Here is a 21,537-nt window from a genome sequence, read left to right as displayed (position 1 = left end):
GAGTAAGGGGAAGACCTTTTAGAACAGAGATGAGGAGAAACTTCTTTAGCCAGAGAGTGGTGAATCTATGGAATTCATTGCCACAGAAGGCTGTGGAAGCCAGGTCATTGAGTGTATTTAAGACCAAGATAGATAGGTTCTTGATTGGTAAGGGGATCAAAGGTTACAGGGAGAAGGCGGGAGAATGGGGTTGAGAAACTTATCAGCCATGATTGAATGGCGGAGCAGACTTGATGGGCCGAATGGCCTGATTTCTGCTCCTATGCCTTATAGTCTTTAAAGATCTACACGAATTGTATTTGATTCTGTGTGATCTGGAGGTACATCAAATCAATCAATGAAATTTGTCAACCTGGGTCCTCTAGGAAAATTGAGTTCAAATTTTAAAATGAGACTGGAATGTAAATCTAGAATACTCATTTTTGTTGTACTTTTAGACCTGTGGACTGTTAAATTAAACTTACCATATGGCTACTTAAAATCTGCTACGTTTAAACATATCTTACACAACTGATGATTTGAAGGATTCCAGGTTCCCCCAGTAATTAAAAACATTGTGGGTGGAATTGGTCTTCAGCAAAATGGATGACAACAAATCGAAGGCCCGTTTTATAGACCATCCGATTTTCTTTTCCATGCAATAGTTAAACCTGCATTTAGCTACAGTGGAAATGTTTATCATATAGCTTAATTAAGCTTATGTCATTATCAGTAATCATAGGTGATAATAGACAGCAAGTCCACTGTAATTTAAATACTATGCAAATGTGACTTGAGAAAAAACCTTTTCACACAACGAGTGGTTCGGGTCTGCAATGCACTGGCGGGAAGTGTGGTGGAGGCAGGTTCAATCGAGGCATTCAAGGGGGCAGTAGATGATTATTTGAATGGAAACAATGTGCAGGGGTATGTGGAAAAGGCAAGGAAATGGGACTAGGTCATAATGCTCATTTGGAGAGCCAATGTAGACAAGATGGGCCGAATGGCCTCCTTCTCTGCCACTAAAATTCTGTGATTTTGTGATTCTGTGGTCCATTCAATATTTATGTCTTCAAATAATTGTGAGTTTATCTTATATTAAGCTATACATGTTGTAAGATTTCATTAATGGCATAAAAAGAAAATGATTTGTGTAAATCTAAATAAATCTTAATGCCATCCAGCAGTTTTTGTCAAACCTTAAACTAGCTTGTCGTCATTGAAGAGATTAGTGAAACAACTTATAAAACTGCCAGTTTGTACTTAACATTTCTGTTATCTTTATTGTACAATTATTTCAGATTTAGTTAGATCCTTACAATCTTAAATTCTAAGATTGGAACAGATTAAATACTTTTCCCTGGATTAACAAAAAGCTCTGTTAAAGATACTTTATGCAACGATTTTAATTGGATTTGCCTTTCAAAATATTATATTGATACTGCATTTTCTGAATCATTATTCCTACATTTCACTACCAAACCTCATATAGCTATAAATAGTCCAGGGATTTTTAGATATCAAAATGGTGCTCTGCATTTGCTTTTTGAAACAATACTGTACATAGATTCTAGTTTACAATTCAGAAGAACAATTCTTGCAAAATTTATTCTTTAGTAGTTTCTCTCTATCAAACCAACTCCTTTGATCATCATAAACTACTTAATTATACCACCCCTTAATCTGCTCTATTCAAGGGAACACAAACTAAATCTATGCCCTCATAATGGTCCTCATAATTAAAAACCCTTTTAGTCCTGGTATCATTCTGATGAATCTGCACTGCACTCCTACCAAGACCAATGCATCCTTCCTGAGGTATATATCTAGAACTGAATGCAGTACTGCAACTGTACAGCTGTCACATAATTTACAGACCTTTTAATTCCCACATCTTCAGATAAAGGTGAACATTTCATTAGCCTTTGTAATTATTTTTCAAGTCTGGGCTCGCCGACCCCAGAAGCAGAATGGATATAGCCATGGATGCAGACAAGTGCTGAGGTAGGCTGGTTAGAAGGCCCACCTTGGTTAGACATGATTTCCCTTTTACAAAACTATGTTGACTCTGCCTGATTGTCTTGAATTTATCTACGTGCCCTGCTACAACATCTTTAATAATAGCTTCTAACATTTTCCCTATGACAGATGTTAGGCTAACTGGCCTATCGTTTCCTGCTTTCTCTCTCCCTCCCTTTTTGAATAAAGGAATTATATTTGATATTTTCCAATCTAATGGAACCTTCCCCGAATCTAGGGAATTTTGGAAAATTAAAACCAATGCTATCTAACTATCTCACTAGCCACTTCTTTCACGTCCTTAGGGTGAGGTCCATCTGGATCTGGGGATTTGTCAGCCCGCAGCTCAACAATTTGCTCAATACCACTTCCCTGGTGATTGTAATTTTCCTGAGTTCCTCCCTCCCTTCTATTTCCCGATTTACAGCTATTTGTTGTTACTTGTTACTTGTGTACTCTATAGTGAAGACAGAAGCGAAATATCTGTTTAATTCATCCACCATCTCCCTACTTTCCATTATCAATTCCCCATACGCACTCTGTATAGGACTTTAACTCTTTTCTAATTTAAATATCTATAGAAACACTTACTATCTGTCTTTATATTACTAGCTAGCTTTCTCTCATACTCTAATTTTTCCTTCCTTTTTAGTCTTTTTGTCATTCTTTGCTGTTCTTTAAATTATTTCCAATCTTCTGACCTGCCACCCATCTTTGATAATTATATGCTTTTTCTTTGAGTTTGATACTGTCTTTAACTTGTTTGGTTAACCAAGGATGGTGGGCCCTCCCCTTGGAATTTTTCTTTCTCATTGGAATGTATATATTCTGTGTATTCTGAAATATCCCTTTAAATGTCTGCCACTGAACTATTGACCTATCCCTTAACCTCACTTGCCAGTTCACTTTAGCTAGCACTGCCTTCGTGCCCTCATAATTGCTCTTATTTAAGTTTAAAATACTAGTCTTGGACGCACTCGTTTCTCCCTCAAAATGAATATAAAATTCAATCATATTATAATCGCTGCTACCTAGGGGTGTCTTCACTAGGAAGTTATCAATTAATCCTATCTCATTGCTCAATGCCAGGTCTAGTATAGCCTCATCTTTGGTTGGCTCCAGAACGTGCTGTTCTAAGAAACTATCCCGAAGACATTCTATGAACTCCTCATCTACGCTACCTTTGCTCATCTGATTTTTCCAGTCTACATGTAGATTAAAATCTCCCATGATTATTGCTGTATCTTTCTGGCAAGCTCCCATTATCTCTTCTTTTATACTCTGTCCTACTGTATAGCTACAATTAGGAGGCCTTTACACCATTCCCACAAGTGATTTCTTGCCTTTATCATTCCTCATCTCAACCCAAACCACTTCTACATCCTGGTTTCCTGAATTTAGGTCATCCCTCTCTAATGTGTTAAAACCACCATTAACTAACAGAGCCACCCCTCCACCTTTCCCTTCCTGTCCTTCCTAAATGTCACCCTTCAATATTCAGGTCCCAATATATGTCATCCTGTAGCCATGTCTCTGTAATGGCTATCAGATCGTACTTATTTATTTCTATTTGCGCTGTCAGTTCATCAGCTTTGTTTCCAATGCTACGTGCATATAGATACAGAGCCTTTAGTTTTGCCCTTATATTATTTTTGTAGCGTCTAGCCTTATCTGCTGATTTACTCTTAGAATTGTACTCTCTGTCCCTTCCTGTCACAGTCTGTTTATCATTTCCCATATTAATATCTGTCTCTTTTACCTTGTCTCTACTCTTTGGTTTACCACATCTTCCCAAATTTGATCTCTTGCCCCCACTATTCAGTTTAACCCCTCTCTAGTTCTCTAGTTAGGCAGCTTGCGAGGACACCAGCCCCAGCACAGTTCAGGTGCAGACAGTCCCAACTGTACAGATCCCGCTTTCCCCAATACTAGTGCCAGTGCCCCACAAACCGGAAACCACTTCTCCCACACCAGTCTTTGAGCCACGCATTCATTTCTCTAATCTTATTTGTCCTATGCAAATTTGCACGTGGCTCAGGTAATAATCCAGAAATTATTACCTTCGAGATCCTGCTTCTTAATTTGGTGCCTAGCTCCTCATACTGACTATGCACAGCCTCCTTCCTCATCCTGCATTTGTCATTGGTACCTACATGGAACACAACCACTGGATACCCCCCCTCCCCCCCCCACCCCCTCCCACTGCAAGTTCCTCTCCAGCCTCAGCAGATGTCCTGAAAGCTGGCACCAGGCAGGCAACATAGCCATCTGGACTCTCGCTCTTTGCCACAGAGAACAGTGTCAATCCCCTTCACTATACTGTCCCCTACTACACTACATTCCTTTTTGCTCCCTACACTTGGATGGCTTCCTGTACCATGGCGCCATGGCCAGTTAGCTCATCCACCTTCCAGCCCCCACTCTCATTCAAACAAGCTGAGAGAACCTCAAACCTGTTGGACAATTGCAGAGGTTCACACTCCTGCCCTCTGGGTCCCTTTATCTGCCTCACTCGCAGTCACACCCTCCTGTCCCTGCCCACTGACCAAATCAGAAGACCCTATCCTAAGTGGTGTGACTGCCTCCTGGTATAAAACATCCAGGTAACTTACCCTCTCCCTGATGTGTCACAGAATCTGCAGCTCAGCCTCCAGCTCAGTGATTTTGAGCTGAAGTTCCTGAACTTACTGCAGACGTGTTTTCCCTGGATCACAATGTTATCCAGGAGAATCCACATGCTGCAGCCTTGACACATCACCTGTCCTGCGATCCTTAATGTGTTTTAAATAACTGCTTAGTTATATTAATCACTTATTTATGTTGCTTTCTTATATATTTGATTAACTTTACTGCCAATTTGTGTACTATTTTAAACCTTGGGAATGGAATAGAACTTCCCCACTTACCAGATACTCGCCAAACAGCCTATTTCTTTCTCAGTAGTAGAGCAAGAACCAATTTCTATGGGTGAGAAAGAGAGAAAGAGGAAACGAACGCCTCCTTCGCACCCCAACTCTCCCTCTCACCAAACTCCAAGGGCAGAATTTTCTGCCTGTCGGGCGGGCGGGCGCGACCCAAATTCCGGTGGGCAGGAAGCCAATCCCCGCCGGAGAAGCAGGCCCTGGCGCTATTTTACATGGGCGACCAATTAAGGCCCACCCAGTGTGACGTCCGGCAGGAAGCACTACGCGCTTCCTGTGTGGGCGGGGGGAGGGGGGGATTCCCCAAAAACGAGAGTGCGCTCTTTCACGCATGCGCAGGAAAGAGCACATATCTCCCTGAGGCTAAGTGCTGCCTCTGGGAAATCGCTTACACTTTTAAAAATATGAAAAACAGAAAAAAAATTCCCTAACATGTCTCCCTCATGTCACATGAGATGGGACATGTTCATAATTTACATAATAAGTTTATTAAACTTTTTAAAACCCTACATGAAACCTCATCCCGCCGGTGGATGAGGTTTCATGTTTTATCTGTTTGCCGCTGGGGCTCCTGGCCTGCCCGTCAACCTTAAGTTTGGACAGGCAGGTCCTTTAATTGTTTAAATGATCCTGTCAATGGCCTCAATTGGCCATTCCCAGGTTGGCAAGCCCACAGCTGATTTTGCTGCGCCCCGGCCTACCTGAAAATTTAAATAGGGAGGGATGACGCCGGGGTTTCCACCCGACATCATCCCGCGTCATTTTACATGTCGGCGAGCGGGCTCCGCCCCCTGCTCGCCGACGGCAAAATTCTGCCCCAAGTCTTCACACAGTTAGTCGGCTGCACTCCATTTGCCAAGGCTGCACTAAAGGACCCTGAATTTATAGTAAACTGAACTGGGGCTGTAGTAACCAGATTCAACCAGTTTAAAAATAAGGGGTCGCTCATTTAAGACAGAGATGAGGGGAATTTTTTTCTCTCAGAGGGTCCTGAGTCTTTGGAACTCTCTTCCTCATAAGGCAGTGGAAGCAGGGTCTTTGAATGTTTTTAAAGCAGGGCTAGATAGATTCTTGATTAATGAGGGGGTGAAAGGTTATCGGGGATAAGCGGGAGGTTACAATCAGATCAGCTATGATCTTATTGAAAGGCAAAGCAGGCTTGAAGGGCCGAGTGGCCCACTCCAGCTCCTAGTTCGTATGTTCGTATGTATATTTGTATCTTTATTTAGACAAGATTACGAGGTATGGATGATACAACAATTGCTCTGTTGGATTGACAAATTTTTAGGGTCTGCATCCGAGAAACTAGCTAACCAAAATTGGTCACAACGTTTAAAACCTACGCCCTCAAGGGCTATCAAAGGACACTTACCCTTTCACCTTTTTTTATTTGGACTCTAACTCCCCTTATTTCTGATACTTGTGTGTGACTGTGGGCTTTAAGGGCTATGAGGGCCGAATGTTTGACGTTGCATTTTTATTATTTCTCTCGGGTTTAGTGGCTAATAAATTTGCTCTTTTTGACTCAAGAAAACCCTGTTTGATTGGCTCCTTATTGCTCACAGTTTAAATAGTTAAATAGGTATATCCTTGTGAAAAAGAAATTTAAACCTTTGTTGTGACCAACCGAAGCGGTTGAATAGAGGGGGAGCCAGTTCACCCCTTCTCGTCTGGTTGTAACACCGCACCCCCCCCACCATTTTTAAAGGCCTCCACAGCTTGCTCGACTCTGGGAGAATCCTACCCATTAACTCTGTTTCTCTCCACCGATGCTGCCTGACCTGCTAAGCATTTCTAGCATTGTCTGTTTTTATTTTAGTTTTCCACCATCTGCAGTAGTTCACTTTTGTTTCTATTTTGATCAATTCCTCCCTCATCCTTCCAAAGTCAGCCTTACATAAGTTTTGGCTCATGACTCAAACCTCCCCTTCTCAAACCGAACATCAAATTCAGTCATGCTATGGTCACCCTAGGCCAAGTGTTCCCTTACCATTAGATTATTGACTAATCCTCTTTTATTCATTTTTTCTTCTTTAGTGGGATGTGGGTGTCACTGGCAAGGCCAGCATTTGCCGCCCATCCCTAATTGCCCTTCAGCTGAGTGGTTTGCTAGGCCATTTCAACGGACAGTTAAGAGCACATTGCTGTGAGTCTGGAGTCACATATAGGCCAGACCAAATATAGATGGCAGATTTCCTTCCCGATAGGCATTAGTGAATCAGATGGGCTTCTACAACAATGGACAATGGTTTCATGGTCACCATTACTGAGATTAGCTTTTAATTCCACATTTATTAATTGAATTTAAATTCCACCAGCTGCCATGGCAGCATTTGAACCCACGTCCCCACAGCATTAGCCTAGGCCTCTGGATTACGGGTCCAATGGCATTACCACTATACCACTATGCCACCATCTCCTCCCACTTCAGGCTAATTGCTCATTACTGAATCTAATTTGGTCTGTGATGAGAGAGCACTTCTTATTTTCCAGTATATATGCATGTACTTATTCGTTCCAGCACGTGTCAGTGGACAATGGACAGGAGAAAAATTCCAGACAAATTTTTTCACGCCCTTTCTTAGCCCAGAGATGCTGTGGCTAATGCAGCACTCACACCAACTTGGCTGAGGTCAACTAACTCACACCACCTGGAATTAAAGTAGAGATTATCTTGGGGTGATTGGTTTTGTACAGCACCATGCAATGTTTGTCTTCTGAGTCATCAGCATAGATTAGCAGGAAGAATTGTAACAGATTGTGGCTTGTTTTCTGAATAATTTAATAGATATGAATCATCACATTGGAAGAATGTCTGTTATAGGAAATACACTAACACCATAATACAGTATTTTCCGACTATTGATTTGAAGGATATGTGGACAACTTTCATACTCACCATTTTGTCTTGTACCAACAGCAGTAACTATTACTGGAACTGTCCACTGGTCAAGTATCCACTTAATCATTGGCACATAATTATCCTTCACTTCTTGAAATGAGGTTTTGTCATTGACGTTATATTTTAAGACAATGATGTCCGCCAGCCCAACCACATTCCGTGACCTATACCAGTCATTGTCGAATAAATCCTAACAAAGAGAGGATGACAACTTTTAGTGAATGACGTTGAAAATCAAAATGGAAATTAGTGCAATACATAGGGTGATTCTGTCTCAAGATATTTTTTCACCCTTACCCACAGAATGTTTGGCAAATCAGCATTACTAACTTAATGATGCATCGGATTAACTGATCACCTGATCATGTCACCTTCAGGATCCTTTTTAGCAGCTGAGTGCCTGCACTGCTTACCATTCTCACTCCTCAAAACATGCACAGACAGTACAATTCACTGGCATTCACCTAAGAAGAGATACCCCTTATAAAATATTGGAGGGATGTATCCCCAAAGTGCAAATTAAAGGGCAACCTCATAGCTGAGCGCTTTTGATAGTATTAAATGGCGATACTGCTTTATGTAACTTTGTTTAGGAAATAGATTATTTTTTATTGATACTGAAGGAAAACAATTAAGACTTAATATAAAAACAGGGAACAATGGAAACATTCAGCTTCAAAACGGCGTTTGCAGCCTGTGCATGCACTTCTGTGGCGAATTGTGTCAGCTGCTATATCAGTGAGGACATTAGCGCACGCACAGTGAACAGCCACCAGGGGTATGAAGTACAGGCAGATCACGTCAGTAAGTCAGCGTGAAACGCTGATTTGACACCAGCAATGTCATTTTGGAGCTCAATGCTCCAGCTAATGTCCTCTCTTAACCTTGCACTTCTGAACATACATTTAGCAGCAACAGGGCTCTTCACCAATACTATTTAAAAGGATCATCAACTACTTATAGGTTAGCTGCTCACTGATTTCTTCTGGCTCAAGGTTTCTTCTGGCTGGAGCTTCGATTCTATGGGCAGAATTTTACAGTACCCTGCCAGCAGGTTTATAAGCCGGGGGAGGGCCGTAAAATTCCTCGGATTGTCTTCCCACCGCCTTCCCACCCACCTAGACCTGTCTGCAATTTTATGGTAGGACGGGCAAGGCCCACCCACCTTTTCCACAATTGAGGCACTTAAGTGGGCAATTAATGACCACTTTTAAGGGCTGCTTCCCACCCAGCCTCAATTTTGAGGCACACGGAGAGTTCAGCAGTAAGGGAGAAGGTGACTCCATCAATGGCCTCCTTCCCCCCTGACAAGGTCTTCCCCCCACAGGTGCTCCCTCCAACGCCCCCAGCCTCTCCACCATCAAAACTACCTCCTCTCTGCCCACCTCCCTCCCAGGCCTCAACTCCCCTCACTACCCTGGGACCCCTGCACTTACCTGGTCCTGGACTCCGAGACTTAGGCTCTGAGGACTGCTTGCAGTCCAAGTCCTAGCTACAGCAGCTTCTGGCACTGCTGGGGTGACAGAACTGCTGTCCAATCAGATTGACTGGCAGCTTTCTGAAGCTGAACTTCCTCCTGAGCAAGAGGTAGATGTCCCACCTCCAACCAATTAACCCTCATTGGAGCAGGGCTGCCATGAGCAGTGGGGATGCGTTCCCCACCAACTCTTCGAGTGGCAAGGCGGGAAACCCCACCATCCAAAAAGTGCTGGCCTACATGTGTTTGGTGTTCTGCTTAGTTGTTTAAAGTTACAATAGTCTACAGGGAGTGGCAGGTGGTGGACTATATCCTGACTTCAAGGCTTCTGGACAAACCTGTTGCTTCCAGGCTTGGGTGCAATAGTAGGCACTCCGCTTGGAATACAGCACGACGTGAAGAATTAGCAGAGGGCACATAGAGTAGGATAAGCTCCTCAGGGGTGTAGTGCTAAATTTTGAGGTGGCAGAGCTGTAAGAAAATGTGTCGGCAATACCACTTGTAAATTTACAATTACATTGATTTCCTATATATTAATCATTTGAGTCCCCAAATGTCAGAAAAACTATATATTTTTTAATTCATTCATGGGGCAAAATTTTACAGCAGCGGGATTTTACGTTCCCGCCAAAGCCAATGAAGTTTTGAATGTCTCGCCGCACTTTACAGCCCCGTCCCCGCCAAAACGGGGCCATAAAATTCTGCCCATGGGCTGTGGGCATTGCTGGCTAGGCCAGCATTTATTACCCATCCCTAATTGCCCTTGAGGTGGTAGTGAACTACCTTCTTGAACTGCTGCAGTCCATGTGTTGTAGGTACACCCACAGTGCTATTAGGGAGGGAGTTCCAGGATTTTGACCCAGTGACTGTAAAGGAACGGTGATATATTTCCAAGTCAGGATGGTGAGTGGCTTGGAGGGAAACTTCCAGGTGGTGGTGTTCCCATGTATCTGCCGCCCTTGTCCTTCTAGATGTGGTCGTGAGTTTGGAAGTTGCTGCCTAAGGATCATTGGTGAGTTTCTGCGGTGCGTCTTGTAGATGGTACACACTGCTGCCACTGTGCATCAGTGGTGGAGAGAGTCGATGTTTGTGGACGTGGTGCCAATCAAGCCGGCTGCTTTGTCCTGGATTGTGTCAAGCTTCTTAAGTGTTGTTGAAGCTGCACTCATCCAGGCAAGTGGGGACTATTCCATCACACTCCTGACTTGTGCCTTGTAGATGGTGCATAGGCTATGGGGAGTCGGGAGGTGAGTTACTTTGCCGCAGGATTCCTAGCCTCTGACCTGCTTTTGAAGCCACAGTATTTATCTGGCTAGTCTAATTCAGTTTCTGGTTAATGGTAACCCTCAGAATGTTGATAGTGGGGGATTCAGTGATGGTAATACCATTGAACGTCAAGGGGTGATGGTTAGATTCTCTCTTGTTGGAGAGGGTCATTGCCTGACACTTGTGTGGCGTGAATGTTACTTGCCACTTGTCAGCCCAAGCCTGGATATTGTCCCGGTCTTGCTGCATTTGGACATGGACTGCTTCAGTATCTGAGGAATTGTGAATGGTGCTGAACATTGTGCAATCATCAGCGAACATCCCCACATCTGACCTTATGATGGAAGGAAGGTTATTGATGAAGCAGCTGAAGGTGGTTGGGCCAAGGACACTACCCTGAGGAACTCCTGCAGCCATGTCCCTGAACTGGGATGACTGACCTCCAACAATCACAGCCATCTTCCTTTGTACTAGGTATGAATCCAACCAGCAGAGAGTTTTCTCCCTGATTCCCTTTGGCTCCAGTTTTGCTAGGGCTCCTTGATGCCACACTCGGTCAAATGCTGCCTTGATGTCAAGGGCACTCACTCTAACCTCACCTCGGGAGTTCAGCTCTTTTGTCCATGTTTGAACCAAGGCTGTAATGAGGTCAGGAGCTGAGTGACCCTGGCAGAACCCAAACTGAGCGTCGGTGAACAGGTTATTGCTGTGCAAGTGCCGCTCTTTAGCACTGTTGATGACCCCTTCCGTCACTTTACTGGTGATCAAGAGTAGACTGATGGGGCGGTAATTGGCCGGGTTGGATTTGTCCTGCTTTTTGTGTACAGGACATACCTGGGTAATTTTCCACGTTGCCGGGTTGATGCCAGTCTTGTAGCTGTACTGGAACAGCTTGGCTAGGGGCGTGGTAGGGAGCTGTACAGGAGAGTGGCTGCTTTTGCTGCTGCTGCACTTTAACTCAGAGACATTCAGCAGCAGCAACATGAGGCCCGAAATCCTGGGCTCGGCCTTCCCTCCACCACCTCTTAACTTCTCCAGGCCCAGTTCACAACCACGCTGCAAGCTCCAGACATTCCAGTCAACTCTTCCCGTCTGGCCTGAACTCAAACTCCAGGAGCTCATGGCCAAAATTGCCCTTGTGCCCCACATAATAATGCAGGTAGAAATAGAAATCATTCTACATGGTCCATGCCCCCGCGTCACAAGTCACACAGCCCCACATGATTACAAGAGGAGTTCCCTCTAGTTCTGATTGTTGCCATCAATGAGCCAAATCTGCCTGCAAACTCCTGGAAACAAGTAGCTTCAGTACTGGAGGCAGTGAGGATTAAAATCAACACTAATCTTTTTACCATCCAGCGGTGAATATTAGAGCTTTTAAATAGATATTGCCGGAATGGCCTTCCAGTGTGCTCCGGCATCACTACACCTCTGAAGCTGCTGGAAGAGGAAGGGGGAGGAGGCAGAAAACAGGCTTTCTGCAGGTGGTTATATCCACTCAAGGTGTTCAGGAAATAATTCTCCTATCAGAACCTCAGCAAGGAACAATGTGTGAGATTAGCAGGAGTTGCATTCTTATATAGATTACATGGGATAAATGGCAAAACAGCACAGAAACAGTCCATTCAGCCCAATCAGTCCATGATGGGGTTTATGCTCCACTTGAGCCTGCTCCTTACCTTCCTCATCCAAATCTATCATCATAACCCTTTATTCCCTTCTCCCTCATATGTTTGTCTAGCTTCCCCTTAAATGCATCTATACTATTCACTTCAACCATTCCCCGTGCTAGCAAGTTCCACATTCACGCCACTCTTTGGGTTCAGAAGTTTCTTCTAAGTTCCCTATTGAATTTTTAGTGTCTATCTTATATTGTTAACACCATGTGCAGCTTGTAAATCAGAAGCGAGTATGGGGTGGGAGTGAAGTGGGATGTGAGAAGGAGTATTAGGTACGAGGACACTGTCTATGGTTTAGCACATTGTTCTGGCCAAGGGTTCAACAAATGGGCATTCCAATAATGACCAGCACTGTTTTCTCCATGAGGGGTTAGGACATGAGAGTGAACCTGTCCCCCTCCAGTTAGCTCCTGCTTTCTCTGGCTGTGCGCACCTTGTCCTCTCTAAGAGAGAAGGAGATGTGTCAGTCAACGTGGTGCACTCTGTTTGGGTGATGTGGCTGCCATAGTTGAATAGTTGGCCATGTGTGTAAGCTGAGACGTAAATCTGAAGATTGCAGCAGTACTAAGTGCATGAGGATGCAATGAAGCATATGAATACCAAGTATGAGTCTAGATTGGTGGTAGATGAGTGATATGTGTGTGGTAAATTGAGCACTATCTGGGGATAATAGTGCAGTTGGTAGGAAATAGAATTTGAAAGTGCATTCATTGACCTTCACCACTCATGTGAGGTGAAATTCTTATGGCACACATCCAGCTCCTCGAGGTTCAACTCCTGGCATGGACCTCCCAGACTGGTTTGGCATTGGAGAACTTTCCACTGCCCTGATTGGTTGGCACTGAAACGCAGAACGCTCCAATTGACATATCGGGGATTTCAGGGATGCCCTCAGTTTTAACACTGCACTTTCATGCATACAGTGGAATGGAGTTTCCTGTTTATAAAAATTCACTTGGTTAAAAACAAAATTGCTCTTTAATCAAACTGCATCCCATAATTTCAATTAACTTCAATCATAGAAATGGAAATTAATTATTTAAAATTAATGGAAGTCTATATTCAATGTTAATTAATGTACATAAGACAGACATTATAATTTAACTGTAGCTGACCACTGGTTTTAATGATCCGGAGGTTTCCATTGGACAGACTGGACAAGCTACAATTGTTCTCCTTTGAGCAGAGAAGGTTAAGAGACAATTAGAGATCCGCAACAAATGACGGCCTAGCCAGCGACACTCACATCCCATGAGACATATGAACAAACCTATACCCTCCTGCATACAAACAGACCCACGCACTACACCCACATAGACATACCTATATCTACATTTACACACGTTCACACACAAACAAGCGGACACATGGACAAATGTACACTCAAGCAGACGCCCTGATGCACCTCTATACACATATATGCTGGCAATCTCACATGCATAGTTTCACGCATCCTTACATGCATAGGGCTGGATCTTCAGCTCGGTGTGCGGGTGCATGCCTGACACGCACGTGCGTGAAATAGCGTGCGATGACATCAGGCAAGCGTCCCGACATCAACGCTCACTCGTGCGATATTTCGGTCGCCGGGCGCACATGGGAGTCAGCAGCACGCCCATTAACAATTAAGAGGGCTGTTAAGCCCATTCATAAATTAAAGTAAATTTTTCCCTGCCCGTCCAACCTTACGGTTGGCAAGCGGCGAAAATGCCGAACAGCCTTTGGATTTTTGAGGAAACCTTATCCACATGCGGGATGAGGTTTCCGATGTTAATTAAAAATAAAAGAAAAAATTTTAAATCTAGGTTTTAACATGTCCCTGCTCATGTGACAGAGTGACATGAGGAGAGATGTTTACCTTAAATTTTAAAATCTTTATTTTTAATGTTAGAAATCTTCAGCTTGCTGAGGCAGCTCTGTGCCTTAAGGGAGCTTTCACTGAGCGCAACCGTGCACATGCACTGATTTCTGCGCTCGCCTTCCTACCCACCGCACCCAGGCAGCGCTGTGCGTTACAGCACGCGATTCACACTGGCTGGCCATTAATTGACCAGCCGGTGCGAATTTGTGGTCAGGGCCCAATCACGGGCGGTGAACCGTTAAGCGGCTACTCCTGAACTCACCCGCTGCGCCCACCCGTCGAGGGGAAAATCCTCCTCACACATTTGCTTACACACACAACTACACACACAGTCTTTCTCACACACAGTCACGGTCTCTTGTTCACATATACTCACACGGTCGCGCACACACGGTTTCTCGCTCACACGTATGCACTCACACACTCTCTCACATGTACACTCTCACACACGTTCTCACACACGCTTTCTATTCACAAATTTTTCTTTCCCAGACTAGTTTGGAATTGGGGAGCTTTTCACTGCCCCACTCTGTCCCTATCACTGTCTCCCCCACCCTTTCCCACTCTGTTTTTCTCACTTTCTTATGGATACCACTGAGCAGCTACAAAACATTCTGGAGGGGGAGGATGAACAGCCATAAGTCACGGCCCATTGCAGTACCAATGACATAGGTAGAAAAAGGGATGAGGTCCTGCAGGCAAAGTTTAACACGTTAGGAAAAACATTAAAATTCAGCACCTTAAAAGTAGTAATCTTTGGATTACTCCCAGTGCCACAAGCTAATGAGCATAGAATTAAGAGGTTAGAGCACATGAATGTGTGGCTGGGAAATGGTGCAGTAGGAAGGGATTAGATTCCTGGTGCATTGGGACTGGTTCTGCAGGGGATGGGACCTGTACAAGCGGACGGTTTGCACCTCAACAGGACCAAGATAAATACCCTTGCAGGGAGGTTTGCTAGTGCTGTTAGGCAGGGGCTAAACTAGTTTGGCAGGGGAATGGGGACCTGAGGGTGAATTCAGATGGGACAATAATCAGAAATGGAAATGGAAGGCAGAAAATTAGTTACTGAGTCTGAAAGGCAGAGGAAACAAAGGTTCGAAAATAAAAAATGGAGTTTGGCAGTGCTGAAGGGTATATACTTCAATGCAAGGAGTATAGCAAATAAAGCAGAAGAGCTGAGGGCACAGATAGAAAAGTGGCAGTATAATATCATAGTTATTACAGAAACATGGCTTAAGGAGGGACAGGAATAGCAGCTCAACATTCCTGGTTACAGGGTTTTCAGACAAGATAGGGGAATTAAAAAATGGAGGAGCAGCAATTTTGGTCAAAGAAACAATTACAGCTGTGAGAAGGGATAATATGTTAAAAGGATCATCAAATAAGGCTGTATGAATTGCGCTAAGGAACAAAAAAAGGGGGCAGTCACACTACTGGGAGTATACTATAACAATCAGGGGAGGTGGGAAAGCAAATATGTAGGCAAATCTCTGAGAAGTGCAAATACAATAGGGAAGTAATTGTAGGAGATTTTAACTACCCCCATATTGACTGGGATAGTTTTGGTGCAAAAGGAATGGAAGGAACAGAATTCTTAAAAGGCATTCAGGAGAATATTTTTGGCCAGCACGTAGCAAGTTCAACAAGAGAGGACATGGTCGTGGACTTAGTTTTAGGAAATGAAGCTAGGCAGGTGCAACGTGTAGCAGTATGAGAGCATTTTGGTGGTAGTGATCATAATTCAGTTTAGTTTTAATATAATTATGCAAAAGCCCAAAAATAGTATCTGGCTCTGCATTCCCCCCGCCTCCCAACAGGATACTGTTCCCTGCACAGAAGGGCCCACAGGGGCCAACAGTTCCATTGCTCAGTTCTCTCCCCACCTTCATCACCTGCTGGCAGAGGCCCTGCAACATCAGCCACCCCTTTGCTGATACAACCAGCCAATCAATAGCACAGTTACCGCTGGCTGGATGCTGAAATAATTGAAACAAGGAGGCAGCATGAAACTGGCTTGCTGTCTGCTTCATAATCAACAGGCAAGAGCTAATCGCACTCGTTTTCAGCTACTATCAAATTTAGTCCCTGAAAGGTTGTAGATTTGGTTCTGAGAGTAAGTACTAGAAGTTAAATTATTTGATTGGCCTTTTTGTTAGCCCTGCATTTTTATATTTTTGAATAATCTTCATTAGCAACAACTGACAGAAATCTACAAAGTGGAAGGTAAGAATGAGATGGAGAGATGAGGTGTGTCATCACTGGAGAATACTCAATTTAGACTCTGCAAAACATCTTGGTCAGAGGCTTATTATCTGCTGATATTAGCACTATAGTACTCTCTAATTTCATTCCCACATGGTATAAACTGACTAGACATTGGAATCCCCTGATCACTGAAATTAAAATATGAATGAATCCTTTGTGCAGTAAGACCAATTCTCTGTGGGCAGAAATAATGATATTTAAAAGATAATGATATTCCACAAGTCTTTAATGATAATCAAGGTAATTCTCAACTAGATGAATTACAAAGCTACATATTTTGAAAAGCACAGTAAACAATCTACGAAAATCACCGTACATAAAGTTAAAACTTAGTTTCATACACTCCCAAAATTGTGTCCTTAAGGATCTACAGCCAAAAAAAAGGTCATAATTTATTTTTTTCTTGTTTCAGGTCAAAGCTTTTTGGGCAAAAGATCAAAGCAAACCCGTCAACATTAGATGGCTGGAGTTGGCTGACTCATTGCCCCCATTAAGCACCCATGGGAAAGATTACTAGAAATTCCACATTCAGCCGTAAAAGACTGTTAAAAAGAGTTAACATATTTAAACTCTATGGGGCCTCTTAAAAAAAAATCATGGACACAACTTCTGTCTTTAGAATCCCAGGAAACATGATGATAGCTAGGAGACTGGGGATAACTGCCCTGCTCTTCTTCAAAATACTGTCATGGAATATTTTATGTCTACCTGAGAAGGCAGATGGAGCCTTGATATAACATGTCATTTGAAAGACAGCACCTCCAACGGTCTAGATTTTTGTGCTTAAATGGTTAAGTGGGACTAAAACCCACAGCTGTCTGACTCAGAGGCAAAGTGTGCTATCAAATGAGCCACATCTAACACTAACGCTTGATTGTTCCTATTAGGAAAGATCTTCATTAATTTTATAAAACAGGATTTCCCACTTAAGTGCAAATTTCTCAAAGTCTTCAATGGATAGCAACCTATCAGTAGCAGTATCTGAATGGAAGCCAAGCGTGCATGCCACAGGAGTTTGAGATACATATAAAAGATATGTAGCACATGCACATAGTAATCATTGGTGGACTTCTTAACTCAATGAATTACTAATGCAAAGTTTGTTTTATTTAAAAAGAATAAATTCTATATTTAGAACTAACACCTCACTTTAATTTGTCAGATCAATTTTGATAAGAAAGTGTCAAAAGGAAATTATGTTTTCCATTGAACAAAGAGCTAAAACTCAAATTAAGAAATAGGTATGATCCTTACTTCAATTCCTTCTATCATTTTCCTCTGGCCTTTCCAACTTTGACCTCCTATACTGCGCCAACCAACAACTACAACAGTAACAACCTGCATTCATACAGTGCCTTTAACATAGTAAAATAGGGGTCCCAAGCTCCTATAGGAGCAGTATCAATCTAAATTTGAAATCAAAAGCCATAAGAAGGCATCAGTGCAGGTGACCAAAAACTTGTTCAAAGAGGTAGGTTTAAAAGAGCGTCTTAAAGGGAAGAAATTTAGGGAGGGAATTCCAGAGCCTTAAGCCTAGGCAGCTGAAGATGGCTAACGGTGGAGTGATTAAAATAGAGAATGCACAAGGGGTCAGAATTGGAGGTGCACAGATATCTCAAAGCATTGTAGGGCTGGAAGAGGTTACAGAGATAACAAACAAGGCCATAGAGGGATTTGAAAACAAGGATGAGAAGATTAAAACTAAGGTGTTGCTGAACTAAGAATAGCACAAACAATAGCTCACATTCACCTTAAGCATTCTTCAACACACTGGTGTTAACTTTAGGATAAATTCACCAATCTTGCCCCCATCAGCTGGGAACCACGCTTAAAGAGAATGCAGGTCAGGTAATTTGTTCTATATTGTTGTAGCTATATCTTTGAAGCACATTCTCCTCAAGTACAGGTTCCCGCTGGAAGCTCAGGGTCGCTGAATTTGCTTAACTTACTCCAGTAACTTCAAACATTTATTGCCTGTCCGATTTTCCTGCTGGATTTTTCCAGACACACTGCTTCATTCCCTTCCATTCTGGAGTCACATTTAATTTACCCTCAGTCTTTCCAAGGCTTTTTCAAATGCCTGAAATGTTTACAGAATTTTACAGCTCTTTCCAAAATGTTTTAATTAATTTGCAGCCTTTTAAACGAGGTGGCCATTGCTTTGGAAAAGTAATTAGCAATTTAATCTATTTGTTGTTCTTCTTTCTTTGTTTTATTCCTAAATTGTCAAAAGAGGCTTCTCCTGTCTGAACATACTGGACTGGATTTTTGCTGAGTTGGGCCAACTTAGGAGGTCTTTAAAAAATGGTGGGCGGGATCCAATTCTGGGATTCACACCCCCATTCCTGTTTTCAGCTATTTTTGCTGGCAATAGATAAGGGTGCAGGTGGCCAGCACACATGCAACACTCCTGCCCTGCCGGCTCCATTATGAGGCTGGACAGTTTAAAACATTTTTGCAATTTTAGTGAAGTCAGACCACTTTTGCAAGTAGACATGGTTCACGGTTGGCCAAAGAAAGCACGACCGATGGGGGCACCCCAGTCGCAAGTGGAGAACCAAAGAAAACAGCGCCTACTCCTGGAATTCTCTCATTAGCAGGCTTTGAAATACAACAAAATTGTTTTTTTTCTGTTTCAATGGTTAGATGCTATATTGTAAGTTAGATGTATTTTTACTGCAGCGACTGATTATAGAGTTCTGTCCTGCAAAGGGAAGTTGACCATTACATTGGGCAGCATTGTGAGTGTTGAGGTACATTGGAGTACTTTTCCCTTGGGAAGAGCACTCTTATGCATTCAAAACTGAAGAAAATACTGCTTGGGATCTTTAATGTAATGATGTGAAGTGATTTAAATACCCAGAATCCTTTGAAACTGGGAAAAAAAACCTTCAGCAGCTTTCATTATGGAAAAAAGCCCCATATGCTCCTGGACTGCTTTGATTGACAAGACAGCTGGTGTAGCTTAGAAAATAAAAGCAAGTTGGTTTTTCAGTTTTAATAGACTCCATTGTTTACATTTAGCAGGATTTGTTATTCCAGCTGAGTGCATTATGAATGCTTGACTGAGTTTCAAACACTCCAAAACCACTTATCTCAACAATTATGCTGTGTTCACATTCTGATTGACAGTTTCAAGAGGTTATTAAAGGTTGTTTGTCTTTGAATTGGTAAGTGAAATAGATGTTTGTTTTTACAAGATTGACCACTTGAGGGGCCTTACATTTTTTTGAATGGATTTCATGAATTAGAGTTATTTTTCAGTAGGAAGTGTGTTTGAACGAGAGCTCTGTTGGATTGTTAGAAGTTTTATTCTTTTCCTCTCCATTTTGAAGTATGACACCTGAGGTCTGCCCATAGTGGGTACTGCTCAGTGGCTATGATGGATACATGGGGGACATCTAGGGAACATGGGGGCATATGAGGAAGCATGTGGGGTATGAGGGGGCATAAAGAATATGAAGGACACGGGAAGGGACATGGGGTATGAGGGGATTGGAAGGGGAATGTGGGCAATGAGGAGGCATGAGGAATATGAGTGGCATGTGGATTGGCTGGGAGATGAGTGGTGAGGGTTTGAGGGCCTGACATTCATCATTAAAACTGGGCCGATGTCCCAGTAAACGGAGGCAGGTGTTTTAGCCAGCTTGCCTTACCATCTTTGGTAACCCAGCAGAAAAATATGGTGGGTGAGTCCTTTTTAAATGAGACAAGTCTGCCAATCAGGAAATTTCCTAACTCATCCTTCCCGCCTCCTCCACTAAAATCCAGCCCACTATTCCTGATGACTGATGCCATGGGATTTGAAGTGGATGAAACATTGTAATTCTGACTTCTGGGATTCTATTTCCCTATATTACAAGTACACAATAGCAGTCTTTAAGAGCTTAAACACACTGCTACTTTTTGGAGCTCAATAACATGAAAGCGTTTGATTAGAGTATTTCAACATATCTGTTTTTATTGGTTCTTAGCAAAATAATTTAAGGTACTGGTCAGAAGTTGCAAATGCATAGTCATTCCAGGAAAACTGCTGCAAACAGACATTCAACCAGGAAATGAACAGGAAAACCTGAAGTAGAAAAGAATGAACATACTGCCAAAATACTGGAAGAGAGGAAAAGTTAAGAATCAGAGGAAAGAAATTCAAACCACTTGCTAACAAAAAGTGGAAAATGCGTATTTTTCAAAATCATTCAAATTTCATTTGAAAATGCATGCGTGTAGCTGAAAAATCACTAAAATTATGCACTCTTATATTTTCATTAACAAATGTGGAAATTACACCTGGAGTTCCATATATCCACAGAAATCTCTGTAATCTCTTCCAGCCCCACAACTCTCCGAGTTACCCCCGCTCCTCTAATTCTGGCCTCTTGCGCACCCCCAATTTCAATTGCTCCACCACTGCCTTCAGTTGCCCAGACCCCAATTACTGAAATACCCTCCCTACACCTGTCTTTAAGACACTCCTTAAAACCTGCTTTTGGTTACCTGACCCAATACATTCATAAACCAGCTCTGAAGAAGAGTCATATGGACTCGAAACATTAACTCTGTTTCTCTCTCCACAGATGCTGCCAGACCTGCTGAGTTTTTCCAGCCTTTTCTGTATTTATTACCAATATGTTCATCTGTGGTTTGGTGTCATACTTTGTTTTATAATGGTCCTGTGAAACACCTTGGGATGTTTAATTACCTTAAAGGTGCTATATAAATAAGTTGTTGTTGAAAAATCAAAGCACAATTTATGGTAATTTGTCAGTGTTTTGTAGACTGGCTGGAATAGTACTGTACTAGTACTTTATTTACTCATGTTAAATACCTCATTTAGCAATTGGATCTCGTTGCATCTTTTACAGTTAACTGCAAAGGCCTGCTACATGTTGTTGAAATACAGTTAATCAAGGCCAAAGTGATTTTTAGTACTCATGATAAAATAAGTTAGAGGAAGAGAAGGATTTGGCTATACATTCATCCAAACCCCACCAGTGCAGTGAGGAAAAAGGGAACATAACAAACCTACTTTCACCGTAGAACATGTACAATTCATCCTCTCACAAACTCCACTCCACCAAGTTAATTATCAGCAAAAATGTTCTGCAGTAATGTTCTGTCCACAAAGGTAATTATGAAAAATACCAGAATTTTTATCCATCTACATT

General features: G+C 42.6%; 1 protein-coding gene across 3 annotated transcripts in view; it reads right to left on the bottom strand.

Annotated features, from left to right (window-relative positions):
- rhobtb3 (Rho related BTB domain containing 3) overlaps window positions 1-21,537 on the bottom strand; it is a 130,947-nt gene that overhangs the window by 105,030 nt on the left and 4,380 nt on the right. For all 3 annotated transcript variants that reach the window (XM_078565482.1, XM_078565499.1, XM_078565491.1), the window contains exon 3: window positions 7,819-8,011. In XM_078565482.1, coding sequence (XP_078421608.1) covers window positions 7,819-8,011 — 193 coding nt within the window. The remainder of the gene's footprint in view (window positions 1-7,818; window positions 8,012-21,537) is intronic.

Source organism: Cetorhinus maximus, chromosome 2 (genome assembly GCF_964194155.1).
Source record: "Cetorhinus maximus chromosome 2, sCetMax3.hap1.1, whole genome shotgun sequence".
NCBI lineage: Eukaryota > Metazoa > Chordata > Chondrichthyes > Lamniformes > Cetorhinidae > Cetorhinus > Cetorhinus maximus.
This window is presented reverse-complemented; position numbering and strand designations above follow the sequence as displayed.